We start from the raw sequence: 24,589 nt of genomic DNA on the forward strand, positions 1-24,589 counted from the left end.
TTTATTGGTCTCTCTCTAGTTGCTGACATAGAGCTCCTACAACCCTTCTAATCTCCTCAGTGATAACTGAACATGTTTTTGTTCTAGTATTTGGTCTTTAACTCTGTTTCTTGACATAAGGTTCCTACTAAATCCTTTTGAATTTCTTGGGCTATAGTAGTTTCTTTTATTCTAAGGAGGTGATTCTTGGTAGGTTCTTAGATGGGGGATGGTTGCCGGGAAGATCAAATCATGATTACAAGCTTGGAATTTTCAGCCTTACTCTCATCTTTCAGAGAGGGAAGGGAGGTTGGAAATGGAATTAAATGATAGATCATACATGACATGAGGAGGGCTCTATAAATAGTATGGGTTTGGAGAGCTTCTGGGTTGGTGAACATGTGGAGATGCTGGGAGACTGGCTATCTGGAGAGGGCATGGAAGCTGTGTGTCCCTTCCCATGTAAGCTGATCTACATATCTCTTCCATTTGGATATTCATCTGTATCACCTGTCATTTCTTTTTATAAGTTGGCAAATAGTAAGTAAACTGTTGTCCTGAGTTCCATGAGATGCTCTAGCGAATTATTTGAATTTCTGGGGCTGTGGGAGCCTCAGATTTATAGCTTCTTGGTCAGAAGCACAGGTAACAACTCACGATTGGCATTTGAAGGGAGGGGCACTGTCTTATGGGACTGAACCCTTAACCTGTGGGATCTGATGCTATCTCCAGGTAGATAGTGTTAGAATTGAGTTAAATTGTGGGACACCTAGAATTGTTTGGTGTGTGGAAAACCTCCCCACATCTTGTGTCAGAGTATTGTGAGTATGGTAGTTGTGCAAGAGAAAGGAGTAACACAAGAGGAGGACTGAGGTTTGTTTGTTTGTTTAACTCAGACTCCTTCAATTCTGTAAGGATGACTATGATCTCTGAAATCTATTTTTTAAAAGATTTTATTTATTTATTAGAGAAAATGAGAGAGAGCATGAGAGGGGAGAAGGTCGGAGTGAGAATCAGACTCCCAGTGGAGCTGGGAGCCTGATGCGGGACTTGATCCCGGAACTCCGGGATCATGACCTGAGCTGAAGGCAGTAGCTTAACCAACTGAGCCACCCAGGCACCTGAAATCCCTTTTTTGATTGTCTCAAGTGCTTAATATCACAGAATATCCTTACCAAAGCACAGCAATGAAGTATGAGGTATAAATGCTGCAGCAGAATGATGCTTCAGGTTTGGATTCACCGTGGTTTTTACCCTATTTTGTTTGGCATATTTTTTTGTTTGATTCATCTAACTCACATGTTGCACTGTGAAATATTAAACATAATCTTATGTGCCTCCTCAGATTCTCTTGATACCCCCTGCCTCCTAGACTGCTCTGCTCTCTGTAGGCTGATCTGTTGCTTAATTAGAGCAGCAGGGCCCTACTTCTTGGTGACTATGGTCCAGCCAGGCTAATGAGGCATAGTCTGAGAGAGTCTGTTCCTCCTGTATGAAATGGTGTTGGATGAAACATCACATCACGGGACTTAGGGGTAGCACCCTGCATGTTTGTGGAGGCTGGATGACAGTCTGGAAGTGAAGTGAAGTTTATTGTTAGTGGGATGAACATTGACTAGTGGGAAATAGGAGACAAGAGAGAATCTTCCGGATCTATTCCTCTTTTTTTCCTATGTGGACTATTGTAAAGTTTTTTTTATTTCTGTTTTGTTTAGTTTTTATAGGCCATTAGGTGATATTCCAAGGAGAGTTCCAAGTAGATGCATTTGCCAAGGGAACTACTATATATCTTTTCATAGCTTGTTATAAAGTGGTAGCCAGCACTTTGCTTTACATAGATCCTTGCTTAAGTTTCCCTTTAAAAAAAACCCTTGATATCCTGTGTAAGCAACTCCAAAATAAATCCATCAGCATTCTAATCATTGTTTCAGATTCTGTTTGCCAGAGAATTTGGGCTAAGACAGATTAATAAGGCATAAATTCTTACCTTTTTTTTTTTTTTTTGGACTGTCCTAAGATCTAGAAATAATTTCAGTAGTCACAGCAGTACTCTTCTTGCCTGAAAAAATTCATGCAAAAAAATCCCCCCTACTTCATGTTACTTCTTATGGTTAAATTTAATAGATGTAATTATCTTAATTCTATTTTAGAAATTTATTCTTACTACATTTTTAGTGGCTAAAGAGTTAAAATATATTAACCGCTATTTTTATTTTTAAGGATAATTTTGGACATTAAACAAATTTTAAACATGAAGAAACGTGAAAGAATTGTACTTTGAGCACCCATATGCCCATCACCAAGATTCTACAATTAGAATTTTACTATATTTGCTTTGTTGTATATCCATCTATTTATTTATCAGTTTATCTGATTTCTTTTAAATATTATATATATATATATATATATATATATTTTTTTTTTTTTTTTCTTAATAGGCTTTGTGCCTAACCTGGGGCTTGAACTCACAACCCCTAGATCAGGAGACACATGATCTACTGACTGAGCCAGCCAGGCACCCCACTCTATCTTACTTTTTAGAAATGAAATAAAGAAATTTTTATTATTAGAGTGTAGTCGACATGTTAGATTAGTTTCAGGGGTACTGCTTAGTGGTTTGACAGTTTATACATTACTTAGTACTCACCATGATAAAATATATTCACCATAAAACATTATTATAATATTATTGACTATATTCCACATGCTGTACGTTTTATCACTTGTGACTGATTTGTTTTATAACTGGATGTTTATGCTTCTTAATCCCCTTCATCTATTTTGCCCATTTCCTTACTCCTCTCCCCTCTGGCAACCACCAGTTCTCTGTATTTATGAGTCTGTTTCTGTTCTCTTGTTTTTTAGATTCCACATAGGAGTGAAATCATATGGTATTTGTCTTTCTCTGACTTGTTTCACTTAAGATAGTACCCTCTGTGTCCATTTATGTTATTGCAAATTACAGGATCTCATTCTTTTTCATGGGTGGGTAATAGTCTGTTGTGCATGCACACACATGTATGTGTGCGGGTACACCACATCTTTATCCATTTGTCTATTGATGGACACTAAGGTTGCTTCCGTATCCTGGCTATTGTAAATAATCCTGCAATAAACATAGGGTTGCTTGTGTTTTTTTTTGAATTAGTGTTTTTGTTTTCACTGGGTAAATTTCTTGTGGAATTACTGTATCATACGGTATTTCTATTTTTAATTTTTTGAGGAACCTCTATACTGTTCTCTACAGTGGTTGTACAATTTACATTCCTACCAACAGTGCATGAGGGTTTTTTCCTCTACATCCTTGCCAACACTTGTTATTTCTTGTCTTTTTGATACTAGCCATTCTGACTGGTGTGAGATGATACCTCATTATGGTTTTGATTTGCATTTCCCTGATGATTAGGGATGTTGAGCATCTTTTCATGTGTCTGTTTGCCATCTCTATGTCTACTTTGGAGAAATGTCTATTCAGGTCCTCTGCCCTTTTTTAAATTGTATTATTTGTTTTTTTGTGTGTTAAGTTATGGAAGTTCTTTTATGTATTTTGGATATTAATCCCTTATCAGCTGTATCATTTGCAAATCTCTACTCCCATTGAGTAGGTTGCCTTTTTGTTTTGTTCTGTGCTGAGGAGTCTTTGCAGTTTTCACTAGTATGCTTTGGAGATTTTTGTTTTAATTTTAGAATGTGTAGATGTACGCAGTCTTTTTTTTTTTTTGTACTCATTCTTTTAATTGGTGCAGAGTATACAATGGTATGACTATATCATAGTTTATTTAGGATTTTTATTGAAAACAATCTTGTAGTGTGTATCATTGTACATATAGTCTTATGAACATAGGCAAATAGTTGTCAGATCATAATGTGTTTGCATTACTTTTTAATATGGTCTGCCAAAATGCCTTCCAAAATCATTAGTGTATGAGGAAATGTATTTCCCCACATTCTTTAACACATGCTATTAAAACTTTTTAACTTTTTTCTTAAACTTTTTAAACTTCTGCAATTTGAATCAGTAAAAACTATTGTGATCTTTTAATTTCTGTCTTCCTAATTACTTGTGAGGCTGAGCTCTTTATATACTGGATGTTCTTTTATTCATAAAAAAATTTTTTTTCTATATCCTTCTATAGCATTGTTTTTCTTAGTTTGTAAGAATTATTTACAACTTGATTTTGGTTACGTAAGTAATACATGAGTATATTTTTAAGCCTTTTCTAGTAATAGGGGTGCCTGGTGGCTCAGTTAAGCATCTGCCTTCAGTTCAGGTCATGGTCCCAGGGTCCTGGGATAAAGCCCTGCATTGGGCTCCCTTGCAGGGCTTTATCCCAGACCCTGCTTCTGCCTCTCCCTCTGCCTGCTTCTCCCTCTGCTTGTGCTCTCTCTCTCTGTCAAATAAAGAAATAAAATATTAAAAAAAATCTTTTATACTAATACAACTAAATTAATAGTTTTTTACTGTTTTTCTTCAAGTCAGTTTCCTTCCAGTACTAGTTACTGTCAATAATTTGGTATATATCCTTCTAGACCACTGTTGTCTATATATAATCTATATCATGTAGATAGATTGTAAAATTTTCTAGTAGTCACATTAAGAAAAAGTAAAATGAAGCTGATGGAATTAATTTTTATAAATGCATTGTATTTAACTCAATATATATATCATCTCAATGTATAATTAATACAAAAGTTACTATTAGTACAAGTCTTAGAAGGCTGGTATATATTTATATATACATCTCGGTTTGGATGTTGAGTTTTAATTGTGAATTATTGATCAGTCTTTAGGTTTGATAATACAATTGGAAAAATAGATTTGTATACCCAAGTTCTAAACATAGCTAAAAGTTTTTCATTATCTTGAGTTTTAAAATTGTTGTTTATATTCAAATCTACATCTATAAAACTAGTTCATCTATTTTAGAAGAATCAATTTGACTTGGAAGCAAATCATGTGTTTCAAAAGTATGTCTTTCCAAGTTAAGTAAATGTACTATGTCAAATCTGTATTATTAACATTGAATTCAAATGATCATTGTATAAGTTAATTTATAAATATCAACATCATATCATAAGTTAATTTATGAATATCAACAAAGTATTTTTCAAAAATTTCTTGTAGCTTTTGCATGCATTTTGAATATCACTCTTAATTGAAATTTTCTTTTGATTCATATTAGAAAAATCTATATGCTCACAGATTTGCATCATGAAAATCTTCACTTTAAACATATGTTTTCTTATTTATCTAACCAGCTCACAAATATACTTTTCTTTTCTTCAGAACTACAAATTTAGCTCATTCAGATAACAGTGTGATATTGATTAGAAAATGCAAATTGTATTACCATTTTTTTGTCTTTGATTATTGAATGTTTGGCAAGCATTCCTTTTCTTTCAAAAAAATATTGAATTGGAGTTAATAATACAATAATTCTTTATAAAACCTTCCATGACTCAACCAGTGAGTACTGGTGAAGAACAAAAACAATTATTAAATGAATTGTGTTCTATTTCTTTTATCAGTTCAGTAAATTGGCAGTGATCATAGCATTTACATACATATTCCAAATGACTTTAACAATAATATTCAAGATAGTTTTCATAGAGTTTACTTCCAAAAATTGAGTACAATATTTTTGTAATGTTTGTGGAACAAAGTAATAAGTGAAGCATTAGTTTTTTAAGTATTTATTTATTAGAAAGAGACAGAGATAGTGCGAAAGAGCATGAGTGGAGAGGAGAAGGAAAAGCTGGCTCCCTGCTTGGCAGGGGTGTGGGGCTCGATCCCAGGACTCCAGAATCATGACCTGAGCCAAAGTCAGATGCTTAACCTACTGAGCCACCCAGGTGCCCCTAGTTTCTTTCTTTTAAAAATTAAATTCTGGGGCACCTGGGTGGCTCAATAGATTGAGCCTCTGCCTTCAGCTCAGGTCATGATTCTGGGGTCCTGGGATTGAGCCCCTCATCAGGCTCTCTGCTCAGCAGGGAGCCTGTTTCCCCCTCTCTTCCTGCCTCTCTGCCTACTTGTGATCTCTCTTTCTCTGTCTAATAAATAAATAAAATCTTTAAAAGAAATTAAGTTCTATAAATCCACATTTTAGTTAATTAATTAATTATTTTTAAAAGTAGGTTCCACACCTTGTGTGGAGCCCAGCATGGAGCTTGAATGAACTCATGAGCCTGAGATCAGTACCTGAGCTGAGATCAAGAGTCCATTGTTTAACCAACTGAGCTACCCAGGCAACCCTATTTATCTTTTAAAGTAAGTACTACCCAACATGGGGCTCGAACTCACAACCCCAAGATCAAGAGTCGCATGCTCTACTAACTGAGCAGGCAGGTGCCCCAAAACTTTAGTTTTTTGTTTTAAAATTTCAATAAATTTCAGGCTTTTTAACCTCACGAGCACCATCTATTGTAGAATTTTTTTTCCACATCTCACTAAATTCTTCAACAGACATAGAAGATACAAAAATATCTATGCCATGGATTTTGGGCCATAAATTGATAGCATTTCTTTGTAAATTTGGAAATCCTTTGAGATAAAATATGACCCAATTCAAATATTCATGAGAAAGTTTCTCTCTTTTATTGTACAATTCATTTACATCTAAAGAAAAGTACTTGTAATTTTAAAAATATTGAATCATTGAATCAGTTAATATTTGGTGTGTTATGTCTTATATTCTGTAGGTGTTATGTCTTATATTCTGTAGGCCGTTATTATTTTTTTTTTTTAGTAAATCTTCAGGCAACATGGGGTTGAACTCACAAGCCCAAGATCAAGAGTTATATACTCTTTTGACTGAGCCAGGTGCCCCCAAAATATTTTTATTTTTAATTTAATTTAATTTAAATTATTTTTATTTTTTTCCTAACAAAAAAATTTTTTTCTAATGACATTTCCATGACTAAAATAAAATTTTTTTCATCTAAAAATTATTTTCTTTTTTTGTGCAAGAAACCAAGCCATTTAATGGCAGGCCATAGTTGTATGCTCAGACCTTATTACATATTATTTAAAAATATTTCTGGATATTTAATTCTGATTTGAGGTGACTAAACCTCATCCATTCTTGTTGAGAGGAAACTTCTTATTAGATTCACTATGTATTTGTTGACAATGTCTCCTATTATTGTCTAGTGTATAACCTTTAAAATTCTTTTACACAGTGAACAGTTTATTATTCTCCTGTATCAAATTGTTTTGTAATGCTTATGTAAAGTTTGTGATAATGACTTAGTTCAGTCTTTTTTTCTTCATTGTTCCATTGAGTACTAGTTTATGCATCTCCACTTGATTCTGCATCAGTAGTATATTTTCTTATATTAAAGAATTTATCCATTCTCATTTTTTTGGCTAGAAAAATAATTTAACTGTAATGCAATTAAAATTGTAGTATTTCAGATTAATAATGTTATAGTTTACACAGCATATCATTGTAATTTGTACTGTCTGCATAAAGTATTCAAACAAGTTCATTAAATGTTATGTCAGTGCATAGGAAAAAAATCATTCAGATGGAATCGGTTTAAGATTGACTACACTGCTAGAGGGGTGACTGGCTGGCTCAGTTGGTAGATTCTTGATCTTTGGGGTTGTGAGTTCAAGCCCCACAATGGATGTAGACATTACTTGAAAAAAGAAAGAAAAAGAAAAAGGTGGGCTACACTCGTGATGTGATTATTTGTAATGTCAAAGAAAAATTGCATTAGACAAGTAAAATAGGCAAGAAGACTTTATTCAAAATATTGCAATAGAGGGTAGAGATTGAATTTAACTCCCAATACAACAGGGTTTTATAGCCAGTGGGCAGGATAAGAGAGTGAGTGGATCAGTGTGGAGGTAGTGAGGGATTTGGTTAGGTATCCAGAGGAGTTTCTTGCCACATCTGAGCCTGGCATGTTGCCTAGGCCAAGGCCAGGACCTAGTTGAGAAGAGGGCTGAACAGCCTGACTAAAGTTTCGTCAAAGGGGATGATCTTGATAATATTAGGAAGAGTTGTATCGTATATGATCAGTAATCCTACCAAAATAGTAAAGTTTGCTGCTTCAGTTTAAAAATTTCAAGTTTACCTTAATTAAAATTCAATAAAAGTTAAAATTTACCTCCCAAGTTCCATTAACCACATATAAAATGCTCAGTAGCCATACATGGCTCATGGTTACTGCTAAAGAACAAAATTTGACCAAGGAAGTTTGAAGATTTAATTGGTTTTATTAAAGAATTCATGGATTGGGCACTACCTCCTAGCAAGTTGAGAGAAGCACTCCAAGTCATTATATAAAATGGAAGGTTTTTTTTAGGAGAGTGGGGCAAGAAAGTTACTAGCAAAAGAAAAGGATTGAGAAGGCGGTTTTCTATGGGAGCGGGTCTTATGGAGAGTACCTCATATTTCTTTAGGGGAGAGAGGACCCAGATGACAGACTCACTGGCACTGGTGGAAAGAAAAATTTCCTGACTGAAATGTTTGGGGGAGTTTGAAACTGCAGTTACTTTGGGTATTAAGCCCCAATTTGGGAACTTGGTCTTTGTGACACTGTTTAGGACCTGTGGTTTTCTTTTCTTAGCACTACTGTATTAGGATAATGGAGTTCCAGATGTTTTGGGAGTGCGTTTTCATACATATGTATGTCCCTACCTACATTTTGTAACTTTTTATGTTTTTTCTTGTTTTTGGTAAACATAATGGCATATTTGTGTGTATTTTTCTTTTACTTGCTCATTTCATCTGCCATGTGTTTTGGAGCTTGTTCTATCAATACAACGAAATCTGCCTCTATTATTTTAGTGCTGCCTAGAGTAGACCATAGTATGGGTGTATGCTAGTGATTTTAATTGTCCCCACCTGATGTGTTCTTAGATCGCTGTCAATACTATGCAGCTTCATAGAATGCTTTGTTCTTCCTTCTATTTAAATATTTTTCTAAGTTAGATTCTGAGAAGTAAAATTACTGCTATTTTAGAAGGTTTTACACATGCAAAATATTAATACTCTTTAGACCGCAATCCAAAATGCCATTTTACACTCCCATGAATAGTACCAAAGAGAACTCTGCCCTGCACCATAATCCACTTGACATATTCAGTCCTTAAGAATTTTGCCAATCTTTGTGGATGAAAATCACTTTTAGTATACATTTTTTTTTTTAAAGATTTTTATTTTATTTATTTGACAGAGAGAAATCACAAGTAGATGGAGAGGCAGGCAGAGAGAGAGAGAGAGGGAAGCAGGCTCCCTGCTGAGCAGAGAGCCCGATGCGGGACTTGATCCCAGGACCCTGAGATCATGACCTGAGCCGAAGGCAGCGGCTTAACCCACTGAGCCACCCAAGCGCCCCTTTAGTATACATTTTTGATAATTAGTGAGATTTAATGGTTTTTCATATTTTTACTAGTATCTCATTTTTAATATAATACCAGTTATTTATTCCAAAAATAACAAAGACAGTATATATCCTGTGTTCTTGCTTTCCTTTGAGTAACTTTGGTCAGGTTGTTGGGGTGGGTCAGTTTTCAGTTTGCATTTCTATGGACAAACATCATTTGCATTTTTATTTTCTGTAATTTACTGAGCACTAAAACTGTTTAAAGACTATGTTAGAGAGGAAGAAATATCCTCTGCCCTTCAAGGTCTTTTTAACTGGACTAAGAATTAAATTGGCATGAGACAGATTAACAGGAGAGAATCAAATTTAGTTGTTTTTTTTTTTTTTTTAAAGATTTTATTTATTTATTTGTCAGAGAGAGAGCGAGCGAGAGCGAGCACAGGCAGACAGAGTGGAAGGCAGAGTCAGAGGGAGAAGCAGGCTCCCTGCCGAGCAAGGAGCCCGATGTGGGACTCGATCCCAGGACGCTGGGATCATGACCTGAGCCGAAGGCAGCTGCTTAACCAACTGAGCCACCCAGGCGTCCCTCAAATTTAGTTTTGTACATACAGGGAATCCACACAAACATGAGATTCCAAAGACTGGGAACTTGAGGCTTATATGACGTCCTGAGCCAAGGAGGGGGTTTAGGAGTATTAGGCTACAAGGGGGAGCAAGACCTTTAGCAGGAAGGTGAGGGATTATCTATGGAAAACAAAGGTTGCCCTGTTAACAGAGATACAGTAGGTATGTTTCTTAAGTAAGGAGCAGTCGCTATTAGCATTCTTCCTGGTATAGGCTCCTTTCTAATGTAAAATTTAGGCAGCTGTGGGGGAAGGTTAAAAGCTTTTCCTGAATCTGCTGGATTTTGATTGCTTTGAACCCAAAGTAATCTTCTTGCCAAAGTGGCCCATTTTTGTGGGCCTGCCTTACTCTTGTGTATGAGAAGAAAATAGGCTTTTTTTTTTAAAACCTTGTTTATGTTACATTGTTACATATTGTTATGCATACATTTATTTTTTCAGACAGGAATTAGAAAATACATTCTAAGTTTGCAAACTGGTGGCCTTGTTAATGGCTAGACTAGCTGTTTACTTTTGTTAAAAAACAAAATTTAATGGAGTAAATTGTGATCTTACTGGATTTATTCAGTGATTTGTGAATTGGGCAGCATCCCATTTAACAGGTAGAAAGGAGCTCTACAAAATGAATGACTTCCATAGGCAGAAGTGAGTGGGCACAAGGAAATTATCCTGGCAAAGAGTGGGTTGGTTGTGTTCACTTTCCTTTAGGAGATGGAGGGAGTTTGTTGGGCAGATTACCTCACTAGGGCTGATCACCTCGTTCTTGATAAACTGGTTTAAGATTCCATTTTTGGGAGAGCCAAAACTAATTAAGTCTCAGGTGAGGTGGGACTTAGCATGAGTAACTCCATTTTGAACCTGGTGTCTCATTTTTAAATAGTCCAAATTTTATGAATATAGCTAAATAAAAATCCTGCTCTTTAATAGCAAATGCCATTTGTGTGTGTGTGTGTGTGTGTGTGTGTGTACAGTCTTAAGGCATGATTATTCTGTTCTCACTGTGAATGGTGTTTTTTATACATGATAAAGGAGACTAGCATATTCACATACATTATAGCTAGAATAATCCCTTGCTAAAAACACAATTTTTATCTGCTTTTCAGAACAAAATTTTTTTCCTAAGCAACTGAAAAAAATGTGGCTACCATAGACTGTAAAATGAAGGAGAAGCTTAGCTTTACTGTGAAGTCTGAGTCTGGGTGTAACCTAACTAGCTAGAGGATATGCAATTCCTGATTGACAGCAGGACCAGCATTATGCAGATTTGGTAAGAGAGAACAGCAGCTCAGAAAACAGTGATTAGGGGCTCTGTTAGGAATCATTACATTCATCACTCATATCTTTAGTTTTTCATTTTCCTGTCTACTGGATTTGTAAACAAATAGCACAAAACAGTTCCTCTTTTGTTTTTATTAAAGTGATACTGCAATGCAGTTTCAGTCTATCAGCTAGGCATACATGTGTGAAAATTGGATATTCTCACTAAATTAGCTAAATTTTAGCTGTGTTCCATGTTTATCTTTAGACCTTTGTTTATTAAATCCTGTCTCGAGCTGTTCTCTTTATACACAAGTGTGTTTTGCTTGTGCCTTCCTGTCTTCTTCAGTGAGAAGCTTTATGTAGGTCAGGCTTGGCTTAAGCAGATTTCCTGAACCTGCGTCAGCTTAAGCTGGAGGAATTTTAATAAACCCTCCCCTGTAGGCGTGGGCCTAAATGAGGCTAGCCTAGTTAAGCCTGATCTTTTTCTGTTTGTGAAAAGAGCTGAGCAGAGCTGAAGGCTGCTGCATGGTGGTTTCAGAAACTGCCTACTTAATTTGAAAAGAACAATGGTAGGAAAGGCTAGATCTTCCAATTTTACCTTATCTGAAAAGCTTGATTTGCTAAAGCTTGTGAAGCCATATGTTAAAATTCTCGAAGAACACACTAATAAACATTCAGTAATAGTGGAAAAGAATAGATGTTGGGATATCATAGCTGTAAACTATAATGCAATTGGAGTAGATCGCCCTCCTCGAACAGCCCAGGGCCTACGCACTCTTTACAAAAGGCTCAAAGAATATGCCAAACAGGAGCTATTGCAGCAAAAAGAGACCCAATCAGATTTTAAAGGCAATATTTCTGAGCCAACCAAGAAAGTTATGGAGATGATTCCCCAGATTTCCAGTTTTTGCCTGGTAAGAGACAGGAACCACATACAAAGGTAAGCTTTATTTTATTTTCTTGTGGAAAATTATGGCGCCTCCTATCTATTGGGCTCTGGCTTAGTTGTGATAGAGATATGCATAGTAAGCATCCCCACTACGGGAGCAATGAATAGTGTCTTTGTTTTGCTTTTTTAAAAAAGAAATGTGAGGCTATAAGGAATTTTTCTGCTGCATTTGATTTAAGCCACTTTTTATTGTCTTCCCCTCCCCCTTCTCTCTCTCTGTAGTTTTAAAAGTAAAGGTTAGGGAGGAATAAATGGGATGAAATTTGTAACATAATCTCATAATAAACTTTTTAAGCTTTAAATTTAAATTGCTAATTAGCTTCTGAGAGATATCTTTTTCTTATTTCATTTAAGATTATATTTCACTGGAATTTTCAATTTTATGTAAAGTTAGCAGTTTCAGGAGAAATGGCACCCTTGTTTTTTTAATGAATTGTTACTGTCTACACTTAGTGAGTATTAACTGAGCTAAAAACCTAAAATCAATAATTTAGTACATTTATTAATGGCATCATTGTATATATTTAGACAGTTTAAATTATTTTCCAGCATATTCAAAGTGAAAAAGATAAATAGAAGGAAAGGAACTTAATGCATCATTAGGGATTCAGATTACTTAATAAAAAGTTTTTGTTGTTTTTATTCATTAATGGTCTAGTTTCACTTTGATCTTAGTCATACAGGAAAGGGATAAGCTCTCCCATACTATTTTGCAAAGATATGAAACTATGAATTTTAATATATGAATAAGCAACTAAGTTCTTATAGGGTTAGAGAGTATTTTTTTGTTTGTTTGTTTGTTTTCTTAAATTTATGCCCTACTTAACTACTTGCCTGGGAATCTTCCAAACTTATTACTAATTCAGGTTTTAACCCCTGGCAAAAGATAAAAATGGCAGCTGCATTCTTTTTCTGAACCATTTAGGGTTATTTTAAACACGTTGTAAACTTATTAGTCAAGGGATATTTCAAACAAACGTTTACAATGTTTTCTTCTTCATGGAAGAGTCAATATATAAGAAAAATTATTGATTACCTGTGAAATCCTTTTGAAGTTAGGAGCAAAAGAGAAGAGAAAAACTTTTTAGCCAAACTTATTTGTTATTTTTATAATTTACTAGGATAATTTTTTTGTGACCAGTTTCTTACAATATACTGCTTACTTCTAGTAGATAACAGAGTAAAAAAAAAAAAAAAAAAATCACCAGTGGGAATCTGGAACTTGGATATAGTATATTAATTCATCAGTGCCAAAAATGTTCTTTGTGATGAGAAACAATTAAATCCTTATTTGCTGGGTTTCCAGAAAACTCCACAGTACAACTTTTATACAGTACTACTCATTAAAAATGTGTCCCCTTCAAATCATAGAGAAAAGTGACTTTTACATTACAGGTATAAAACTCCCGGCATTAAGTATAGGCTTTTATAATTTGAAAACTATACAGAGAAATTGTAATTTTAATTAGTTGTATGTTTTAAAAATACAGTGAGTATAGAAGAGAAATAATATAAAAGTATCTGTTTACATTTTGACTATTTGTAACCATATTTACAATCAGCCTTTTGGGATAACAACATTGCCCTGATAAAATGAGTTAGTTAATTTATACATCACAAAACCTGCTCTTTAAGCAAGAGCAACTTTTCATACTTTAAAGGAAAGAATACTAGAAATAGGCTGCTTAAATGCTTATTTGTGTTAGGGTCCAAATTGCCATTTTCTCTATATTAGCATTTTCATATTTAATGTACTTATTACTTCTTTGATTGACATCATCTTGAATCTTAATTCTCAGAAGTTTATAATTGATAATCTTAATTATGCTTCTGTATAAATACGCCTGTTAATCTCACCAAACTGTTCATTCTTACTAAGGAAGTATTACTGTATTTAACGTATTTAAAGATATATACCTATATTGTAAGGCTGCCTCTATAGTGCATTGATCTATGTCTTCATGTTTACCTCTCTCTAGTATCAGATTATATTATGTGTTTTTGGAGTCTGTTTGATCTTCAAAATTCATAAATTTTAGAAGTCCTTCTGTTTATCCCTTTTTGTGACCGTCTCTAAAACTTTTTTTTTTTTACTTTGTTATGCCTACTTGTAATGTTTCATTGAAAATGGATTGGGATATTTCAGATAAAAGGCATTTTAAAATTTACATGGGCGTATAATGTCTATGTCTAATAGTGAGTCTTATGCTTCATTGTACATACTAATTTGGATTAATTATGTAGATTTTTAAAACTTTAATTTTCATTTGTAGTTTTAACTTTTTCCTTTCCAGGTTTTAGGGATGTTAATAAAGGGAAACCTTTCTACTTTGAATTACATTGATACTCTATTATTTTTCTTTTGAAAAGCGTAAGATGACAAAAAGAATAGAAATTAAGGAATTTATGTAATCTACAAATAGATTTTTCATAATATATCGTTATTTTTTGTTATCTCATAAATATCTGATATTTTTGGCAATTTAATGCCAGTAGTAAGTGATATATAGGGAGTTTTGATTTTTTTTCCTTATGTTCTGCTTGAACTTGTTCCAGCATTTTAATCATTTATGTAGAATGAATGTATTTATTTTATCTGTTATTTATTTATCATTTGTAAAATGTTCTTTAATGTTAAGTATAGCATTTTTTCATTAATGTTCCAATAGTCTCTTTCCCTTTATAACTTACTTTTGAGTTAGGCAGAAGCATAAATTTATAAAGAAAACCCTCAAGAAACAAGATTATATATTCTTAATTAGTAGCTTCATGTTATTTATGAAATTCTTTTTTTAAAAAGTAGAATTTTAAGATACATTGTGTTTATGTCATAACCCATAATGGTACGTCAAAGTTTAAATTACGCTGAAACTAGTTTTCTCTAATAGAAGTGTATATTTTATGGAAATCACTTGTAAATTTAACAGACTTTCAATATATAGTCTATAAGCCAGTTAAAAATACTTCATTAAAAAAAATTTTTTTTTCAGTCATTCAACATGTGATGAGCACCTATGAGGTTCCAAGTACAGTATATTATGCTAGGTGCTGGAGCTAGACTGGTGGATTTGAACCCTTTCCCTGTGAACTTTACCTGACTATGGTTGAAAGACTGAAAGGGCAGTAGAATCAAGTGGTTTAGAATAGGTAAAGGACAACTGCCATGGTATCTGAATTGCGTATTAGGATGATACCCTCATAGCTGGGAATATGTATCCAAAGCCATACAAAAACTTGATTTTTATTTTTCTTTTTTTGGACAGATGTTGAAATCAGTACCTCCCATAGATAACTATCCACTCTCCTAGAAATCATAGAGTGGTGATTTTTAGATTTTTAATCAGTCTAGGCGAGCAGAAGCAGGGGTTCTAGGGCTAAGGTGTGAGGATAACAAACCCAAAGTGTAGTAAATGGCCCTTTATACCATTTAAGAATATCAGGCTAGTAAGAATATGTGCTGTCTTCTTTGAAAGCATTAACAAAGGGTTTTCTTTTTATTTACCTCATTGGCCTTGGGTAATATTTGTTATTTTTTGTCCTTTTAAGAACTCATTTTTAAAGTTAAGGATGGTTAAGAGCTGTATGTATACATTTTTGAAGTTTTAAGTGTAGTTACTTTAATTTGTTATTCCAAGGATTAAATTTTTTTATTTCACAATTTTCTTTATAGCTCTAAAGCTTGACACTTTGATGTATACAAAATATATAATTATGCTATAAATATACTCTTGTCTTCATTTGATTTACATTTTACAATGCTTTTTTGTGTGCTGTAGTGCAAACTTGGATGAGGAAGCACAGGCTGGTACGAGTTCACTACAGGTAATGTTGGATCACCATCCAGTTGCTATTACAGTGGAGGTGAAGCAAGAAGAAGACATTAAGCCCCCTCCTCCACTGGTTTTAAGTTCTCAACAGAGTGATATTTTAGAACAAAGAGAAGACCATGAATTAGTACATGTTATGGAAAGATCTTTGTCGCCGTCACTTTCCTCTGTTGATATGAGAATGACATCGTCTCCATCTTCTATCCCAAGGAGAGATGATTTTTTTCGGCATGAGCGTGGAGAACACTTTAGGTCACAATTAGGGTATGATCCTCAGATTCTGCAAATGCTTAAAGAGGAGCATCAGATAATTTTAGAAAATCAAAAAAATTTTGGATTGTATGTTCAGGAGAAGAGGGATGGATTGAAAAGAAGGCAGCAGCTAGAGGAAGAGCTGCTAAGAGCAAAAATTGAAGTGGAGAAGCTGAAAGCAGTTCGCTTACGGCATGATCTGCCTGAATATAATAGTCTCTAATATTTTTTTTCAGTCTTGCAATTTGATGATTTTAATTTTGACCAAATTATTTTCATTTGGGAGCAGAATACATACTCTTAAAAGTGCATTAATCTCAATTGTGAAAAAAACATTTTTGACATGATTTTCTAATTATTTAATTTTCTTTTGAGATATATTAAAACTTATTGATTGGTTGGCATGATTATATATTTTGTCTTCGGTTTTTTTCTAAGAAGTTCGATTGTTGGCCTTACAAAAGATTTCTTATTTTGATCATTAAATTAGAGCACACATAAATAGATATACAAACATATGTATTCTTTCAAAGTTCTGAGTCTTTGACATTTTAAATTAGAGCTTTGAAAGCTATAGTTCAAGGTTTTTAAGTCAGTCTAATTTAGAGCAATACTAGCCTGATTAACAGAACCTTGCCTATAAAACATTGATTTTTATGCTTTTCTGTTTTTGAAGAAGTGACAGGATTTTAGAGATGAAAGGTACTTGGAAATCACTTTTTTTCTACCTCTTCGATTCAGAGGTAATGAAACTGAGGTCCAGGGAGAGCTTAGTGACTTGATATAACAGAGCCGTTTATGGCAGAGCAAGGACCAGTACTCAGATTTTGTTTCTTTGTAGTTTCCCCTCCTGCTCTTCCATAGAAGTAAAATGTCTTCCTTATGAAAAAATTATGGAAGTGTTTATTTCATTACAATTGCTTTTAAAGATTCTTAGGTTACAGAACCAGGGAACTTGTATCAGTTACCCCCAACCTTCTTTCCTTTCTTGTCCAGCAAAATAAATGTTCTGTTAGAATAGTTATATATTTTGGCTATAAGATTAAATGTCCTAATTTATTTTTAATGTCTTATTCTGAAAGACATTTATTTTACAGTAAAAGTCACAGTAAAAATGTTTTAATGAATAAAATTAAAATTTTACATAGAAATAGCAAAAAATAGTTATGATTTAATCTAATACCATTATAAATACTGCTATTTTAGTATTTACAGAAATAAATAAAATCTCAATTCTTAAGCACACATTAAATTTAAGTTAAATCTTCAATATGTATAATCCATTTTTGCTGGTGCTTTGTTGAGGAAGGAGTTTTTTAAGCCAAGCTTTAGAATGGAGTAGATAGAATTTCAGAATTTTAGTATAGTGGAAAAGGATGTTTAAGTCAGAGGGAGCAATGTGGAAAAAGGCATAGAGAATGGGGAACAGTGAATCAGGGTGTACAAGCACAAATACAGTGGTAGGCCAGGTGATTTTAAGTGGGTGTGGAGAGGGCCAATTAAGCCTTTGTTACCTGTATACTAGGGTTAAATTAGTAGCTACTATTTAGCTCCAGCAGATTTTTTACATGCAGGAGTAAGCCAGAAGTTTGCATTTTTATGCGAAATTTTTCAACTTAAAAATGTTTGCAAATAATTCAAAATGTTTTAAAAACACTACATGCATGTGAATGGGCCTCATTCAGCCAGTGGGCTTCCAGTTTGTGGCCTTTGGGGTAGAGGAATAGTTGACCAAGAGTAGAGCTGACCAGTAACATCAAGATCACTTGAGAACTTTTGACGAATGTAAATCCATTCCTTTTGAATCAGAAACCCTGGAGGTGTAGTCCAGCAATCTGTCTTAATAAACCCTTTAGAGATTCTGATGCAAGCTAATATTTGAAAACTATTAGAACAGAGTATTTGGAATGTAGGTACGTGCCTAACTCATACTTCAGTCTCAGAAAAAATGTACTGAAAAGAGACATGGGTGAAGATGAATTGAGGGACATCAGTTTAGAAGTTGGTTGGTGCCACATTATGGATTACACTGAATGCTGTTTTTAAATAATTACAGTTGAATGTACGATGGGAAGTCATTGGAGGCTTTTGATTATTAGAGGAATATAAATTAGAGTTCTGAATTAGTGTTATAATAGCATTTATGGGATGGGCATTTAGTGAGAGGAAATTAAATCCAGAATTTAGGTTATGGATATTGAAATAGAATAAAAATAAAATGGACTTTCTAATTGCTTAATTTTATTGGCATTTTATATCTGCTATTAGAGTTAAATATTTTATTATAAAAATGCCTTGACTATATAATATTATATCTGTATTTGGTACTTTTCATCTTTTTGTTATAACTTTTCTTTGAGCCTAAACACTGGACTCAAGAGATTAGAATCTTATAGTTCTAATTTAATGTTTTTACAATATAATTCTAGTAAATACATCTTTGAAGTAGTCAGTTTTAACTTTATGAAATTACTGAAAGCAAATTACTAATATGTAATGAAATTCATATTATAACCTCAGCATGCTACTCCTCAGAATTGTTGTGAATGTTCAATTTGAATGTTGACTTTGTGTGGCTACATCAGTTTTCCAAACTCTGTTCTGTGGAACAAGAATTCCATGGGATGTTTCTAGGAGATTTCTGTGTTCAAAAAAAGTACAACACACATTTGTGTGGATAGGTTCTAAAATCAGTGTGGAAGGTAAAAATGTACATAAAAGATTGCCCTTGAAAGTTTTTTTGCTTTCCGTGAGATAGAGTAAACATAGTCTTCTACTGTCATTTTTCCCTCCAGTTTTGTTCACGATTATTTTTTCTTTGGTTGCATCAGGTGACAGATTTCTTAGCAATTAGGGACTGAATAGAATAAAAAACTTTATTTTTGCATATGTTTAATTACCAGAATTGTACTTATTTCAGGGAGTTTACGGCCCCCATTTTTTCCAAGTCAATCTTATTTAATTTTAATTTGCAGAAATTTAAATGCCATGAACTTTACCTATGAAATGTAATGTCAGAACACATAGGGAAGAGTGATTTTATCTTTAAAATGTAGACTTGATTCTGTAAAAGAATATTAACTTTGAAAAATAAGCTAAGGCAAAAATATTTCATCTAAGATAGGTTATTTTTGCCACCTTCTTATCTTTTCTTATCCATGTGAACTTCTACAACACATTGTTATTTCTACAACTTGATTTTCTTTTAAACTAGGTATGATTTATAATGGCATCCCCCCAAAATTAACAAAGATCTTTCATTGCTAAAAATGCTGTTGGAGGGGCACGTGAGTGGCTCTGTCAGTTAAGCGTCTGCTTTTGGCTCGGGTCATGATCCCCAGGTGCTGGGATCGAACCCCATGTTGGGCTCTCTGCTGAGCAGGGAGTGTCTTTCTCTCTCTGCTTCTCCCTGCCTCTCTTTATTTGTGCTCTGTCTCTCTCTGTCAAATAAATAAGTAAAATCTTTTTTTAAAAAATTGAAAAAATAAAAATTCCATTAGATTTCTTAAATATTCATATTAAGTACTTTTTTTTTTGGTATGAGACATAAACTTGGTTTTACTTCATTTTTGAAAGATTTTACTCTACCCTATTGTATCTTTACTTATGTGAAAATGTTTAGACAATGAATTATTTTCCATGTGCCTTCTTTTAGAGTAATGTTAAATTTTAAATAGACATGTTTAAATAATTTATAGTGTGATAAATTGTATTTAATATGTACTGTAGATGATGGTGGTTAAATGCTTTGTTAATACATACTCTTTTAAATACAGGGTAATACATTGTACTGCTGTGTGTATTCTTTATGTGCCACAAGACTAAGAATTTGGTACCACTGAGGTAAAATTTTTTGAGGAGGCACAATTGAAGTATATTTTGTTTAAATAATTGTTTATAAAAGATACTAAATGTACCATGTCTAACTATCATAATACATTTTTTCAAATGTTAAAAATCACAAATTCTCAAAATCAATTAAGTATTTGATGATGAATTTGATAGTAAATAGTTAAAAATAATGAGTGGAAATATGGGTGTCATACTTAACAAATACAAAAAAGTAAATTCTTAAGATATACAGCCTAATTAAATGTTAATGGTCATGCTAAATCTTTGCATATGATTTTAAGAAATTCATTTAGTATATTTTTATATACCTTAAATTGATTAAACTAGTAACTATACTTTGAATTTATATTATTTTTAGTTTTCAGTTGCTTTGTAAGTAGTGGAAAACTAAATAAATCAATAAAAAATACCACCCAAGTTACCCCCCCCAAATTTCAACTAAAATAGACATATCATTAGACTTACACTTTGTTAGTACATCTTTCATGTTTTAAAATTATATGTAAATTTACCTTACAAAGATTAAGAAACTCTTCAGATAGAAAAAACATTCATATGCCTACCACCTAAATTCTGCAGTTACTGTTTTGCTATACTTGCTTTATCATATATCCATCCATCCATCTATCCATCAATTCATTTTAAAAAATAAAACGGTTACTTAAAACAAGTTGAAGACTTCACTAAACACTTCAGCAGAAGTATCATCAACTGGAATTCAATATGTGTGTGTGTGAGTGTGTGTGAGATAAGATTTGCAGACATGAAATATACAAGTCAATGAATTTTGACAGGTGACTCTACCTGTGTACCTTAGATCCTTGTAAAGATTTAGACTGTTATCATTACCCTAGAAAGTTCTCTCTGGCCCCTTCCTGATCAATCCTTTAGCACCTCAGACAACCATTGTTCTAATTTTTAAAAAATGATAGATAAGTTTTGTTTGTTCTAGAACTTTATATTATTGGAATCATACAGTGTATACCCTTTCTCTTTTCTTTTACCTATCTTAATGTTTTTAATACCTGTGTTTGTTCATCCTTTTATAGTAGTTTATTGCTTTCTGTTGTTGAATGGTATTCCCTTGTATAAATATACCTCAGTTTATGTATCCATTATTTTTTGATGGACTTCTGAGCTATTTCCAGATTATGGCTATTATGTATAAAGATTCTGAGTATTCTTGTATAAATTTGTTGTGGTCATAATGCTGGATTAGGGAAAATCTACATGTTTAAATTTTTAAGAAACTGCCAGGCGTTTATCCAAAGTGATTGTACCATTTTACGCTTGCATCAACTGTATTTTTTTTTTAAATAAACCTGTGCATGCTCAACGATTGGAATGTCAGAATTGAAATTAATAACTTTTCTAATTTTTTAGATGAGTTTAAAATGCTAAGTAGAAAATAAAATAAAAAAATGCTAAGCAGATAGTTTTGATATCTGGAAATGTTGTGGTTTTATTGATGTTTTTCCCCTATTTTAGACTTCACTGCATATATGCTTTGACAAGAGGTACTGAGAAATGTGATGAAATGTATAGTCCCTGCCATGTTCATAAAGTATCATTCTGAAAATATTTAATGCCAAGAAAGATCTTTTAGGTTTATTTTATTCATAATGATACTTAGATGACATTAAATCTCTCTAATTATTAGATAAGAAAACTATGGGGGTGCCCGGATGGCTTAGTTGGTAAAGTGTTGGTCTTGGTTTCGGCTCAGGTCATGGTCTCGGGGTGCTGAGATCAAGCCAGGTTGCGGTCTGTGCTCAGTGTAGAGTCTGCTTGAAATTCTCTGTCCCTCTTCCTCTCCCCTTTACCTGCTCGTGTGTGCATGTGAGCCTGCGCTCTCTTTCTCTCTCAAATAAATAAAATCTTTAAAAAAAAAAAAGATAAAACTGGTTCAGAAGAATTTGTGTATTAATGATTGCAAATTTTTTAGTGTAATAAAAGCTATGTTTCAAACTTTATATTACATCTATATGATAATATATATTAAAATTCTGGTATGTTTTAGTAATTTTCAAATACAGTTTGGGAGAGTATTTACATTATTTGTTGAATTTGATTAGATGAGACTTTTTTTTAAAGATTTTATTTATTTATTTGACAGACAGAAATCACAAGTAGGCAGAGAGGCAGGCAGAGAGAGAGAGGGAAGAAGTCTTCCGTCTGAGCAGAGAGCCCGATGCGGGGCTCGAGTCCAGGACCCTGGGATCATGACCTGAGCTGAAGGCAGAGACCTTAACCCACTGAGCCACCCAGGCGCCCCTAGATGAGACATTTTCAATTCTATTTGTTCTATTGAAAACAATGTATTTGGAATTTTTGAAAGAAAAACATTTAAAGATTTTTATTGAGTCAGAGAGAGTGTACAAGTAGGCAGAGCAGCAGGCAGATGGAGAGGGTGAAGCAGACTCCCTGCTGAGGAGGAAGCCTGATTTGGGTTTGATCCTTGGACTCTGGGACCAGGACCTGAGCTGAAGGCAGATGATTAACCCACTGAGCCACCCACGCACCCTAAGAAAAAATACTAAAGGCTTGGATATATGGAATGTATAATTAAGCCATCCAGCTGTAGAGTAACTATGCTTAGGAATTTTTAAGATGATCATATCTGCTATCAGTATTAAAATGGCAGTATCTCCCTCTTCCTCTTTTATTAAAGCATGATTTTGAACATTCTTACTTATGAATCTTGCTAATAGACATTTAAGTCTCTTATTTATACAGACTGTCTTTTTGGTATTGATTTGTAAAGTACCTTACAGGGCCAAGGGTAAAATAGATCAGAACCAAGTTTAGAACTAAAAATTACAGCTGGAGTGGAATTGTTAGGGGTAATTAGAATGTAGCCAATTAATATTTTATGTATTACAAGTAGTCTAGATGAGGGAGGGTTTTGTTCCTTATGTGTTCAGTTTCCAATATCTTTATTCTACTTTTTAAATTTTCTCTCAAACCTGCCTTAATGGCATACATTTAAAATGGGACTAAATAGGAAAGGAACCAAGACCAGATGATGATGATGGCAGTTAACATTTAGGGAATATTTATGTCAAGTACTGTCCTAAGGGTTTTACGTATAATAGCTAATCTAACGCCTACAACAAACCTGTGAGGTAGGTATTAGTATTACATTCATTTACAGATTCATAAACTGGCATAGAGTGGTAAGTAACTTGTCCATGGTCACTTAGCTTATAAGTGGGAAAACTCAAGATTCAAACACAGGCAGATTAGTTCATGCTCTTCTCCTCCTCCTACTGTTCTTCAGAAGAAAGAGTATATCTGAGAATCTGTGGTATTTCAAAGTTGATTATAAGTAATTTCTGAATTCTCAGTTTATTGTTTTTTGTTCTGTTTATTTTTTCTTGGCACAAGGAGGGTCCTGGACATAACAAGTCAACTCTTTTGGCTCTGTGAATATAACAGGGTATTTGACTGGATGTTTTTCCAGCCATTTTGTTGAAGACATACTTTTTACTCTTGTTTTACAGCAATCCTCAGCAATCACATTGTTTTCTTGGATAATGTAATAAAAGAAAGGAATAAATTTTTAAAAATGCAAAATGGTATTATCAGTCATTCAATGCACATTGACTACTACTGGTAGAAATACTGCAAAGACAAAACTAAAGTTGGCTAAAATTGCACACTACAAAATTTTTTAGAGTTCAAAAACTGATCGAGCATCCCATCTATTTTGTTCATCCTAAGAACCTGTAAGACTTTATCTGGGAAACTCAAAGCTGGTAAAGAAAAGTGATAAACAAATGACAACTACCAGTTATCTAAAAATGGATGTTTTCTTGACTAGAAACTGATGGAGTAATACACTTTTGTTAATATTTATGTATTCAAAATTTGACTTAGCAAAACTGCATTTGGTATAAATTATGGTTTTAAAAACTCATGTTTGCAAAAGCTATAGTCAGTAAAATATTCATAAAAAAGTGACTGAGGAATCAAATCTTTGTTAAAAAGTTTACATGGAAGATAATCCTGAAAGTAACAGTTCATAAAAATGAAACTAAAAATGGACAGCAATGGAGATGAGTTCAAAGTCAATTTCTAAAGCTAGTTTCTCATGAAAATTAATTTTAAGATTCTGTTTTAATATTTTAAGCATAAAGTCAAATGTTCTTTGAATCAAAATGGCAGTTTTGAAAAGTACCATATTGTTCTGGGCATATGGTGATGAGCAAGATCAAACCTTGACTAGTTTAGTTGGGATGGCTAATATTAAATAATTTGTCACATAGTTAACTGCTGAGGTAATGCTGAAATAATAAAGCAGGATCTAGCTGGGCAGTAAGGGAAATTTAAATTGTATGGCAGTGTGAACAGAAGGTAATTTAGAATAGTATTTTGGAGGAAGAGGTAGTTGGCCTTTTGGCTAGAAGTAGTATGTTTTCTTGAAGACCATTAAGACTTATGGATTTTAAGAAGGATACACTATCAGATTTACATTAAAAATGGAAAAATATAGTGAATGTGGAAAATGG

General features: G+C 33.5%; 2 protein-coding genes across 4 annotated transcripts in view; both read left to right on the forward strand.

Annotated features, from left to right (window-relative positions):
• RAD54B (RAD54 homolog B) overlaps positions 1–24,589 on the forward strand; it is a 104,530-nt gene that overhangs the window by 35,712 nt on the left and 44,229 nt on the right. The window contains exon 1 of one of the 3 annotated variants that reach the window (XM_059166018.1): positions 11,998–12,138. The exons of the other annotated variants lie outside the window; for them this stretch is intronic. The gene's annotated coding sequence lies outside the window, so the exon portion shown is untranslated. Of the gene's footprint in view, positions 1–11,997; positions 12,139–24,589 lie in introns of those variants that run through there. 3 annotated transcript variants of the gene reach the window in all.
• FSBP (fibrinogen silencer binding protein) lies at positions 11,364–21,417 on the forward strand. The gene is made up of 2 exons (XM_059166019.1): positions 11,364–12,138; positions 15,924–21,417. The coding sequence occupies exons 1-2, from the start codon at positions 11,765–11,767 to the stop codon at positions 16,447–16,449; spliced, it is 900 nt and encodes a 299-aa protein (XP_059022002.1). The 5' UTR covers positions 11,364–11,764; the 3' UTR covers positions 16,450–21,417.

This window comes from Mustela lutreola, chromosome 3 (genome assembly GCF_030435805.1).
Source record: "Mustela lutreola isolate mMusLut2 chromosome 3, mMusLut2.pri, whole genome shotgun sequence".
Classification (NCBI taxonomy): domain Eukaryota; kingdom Metazoa; phylum Chordata; class Mammalia; order Carnivora; family Mustelidae; genus Mustela; species Mustela lutreola.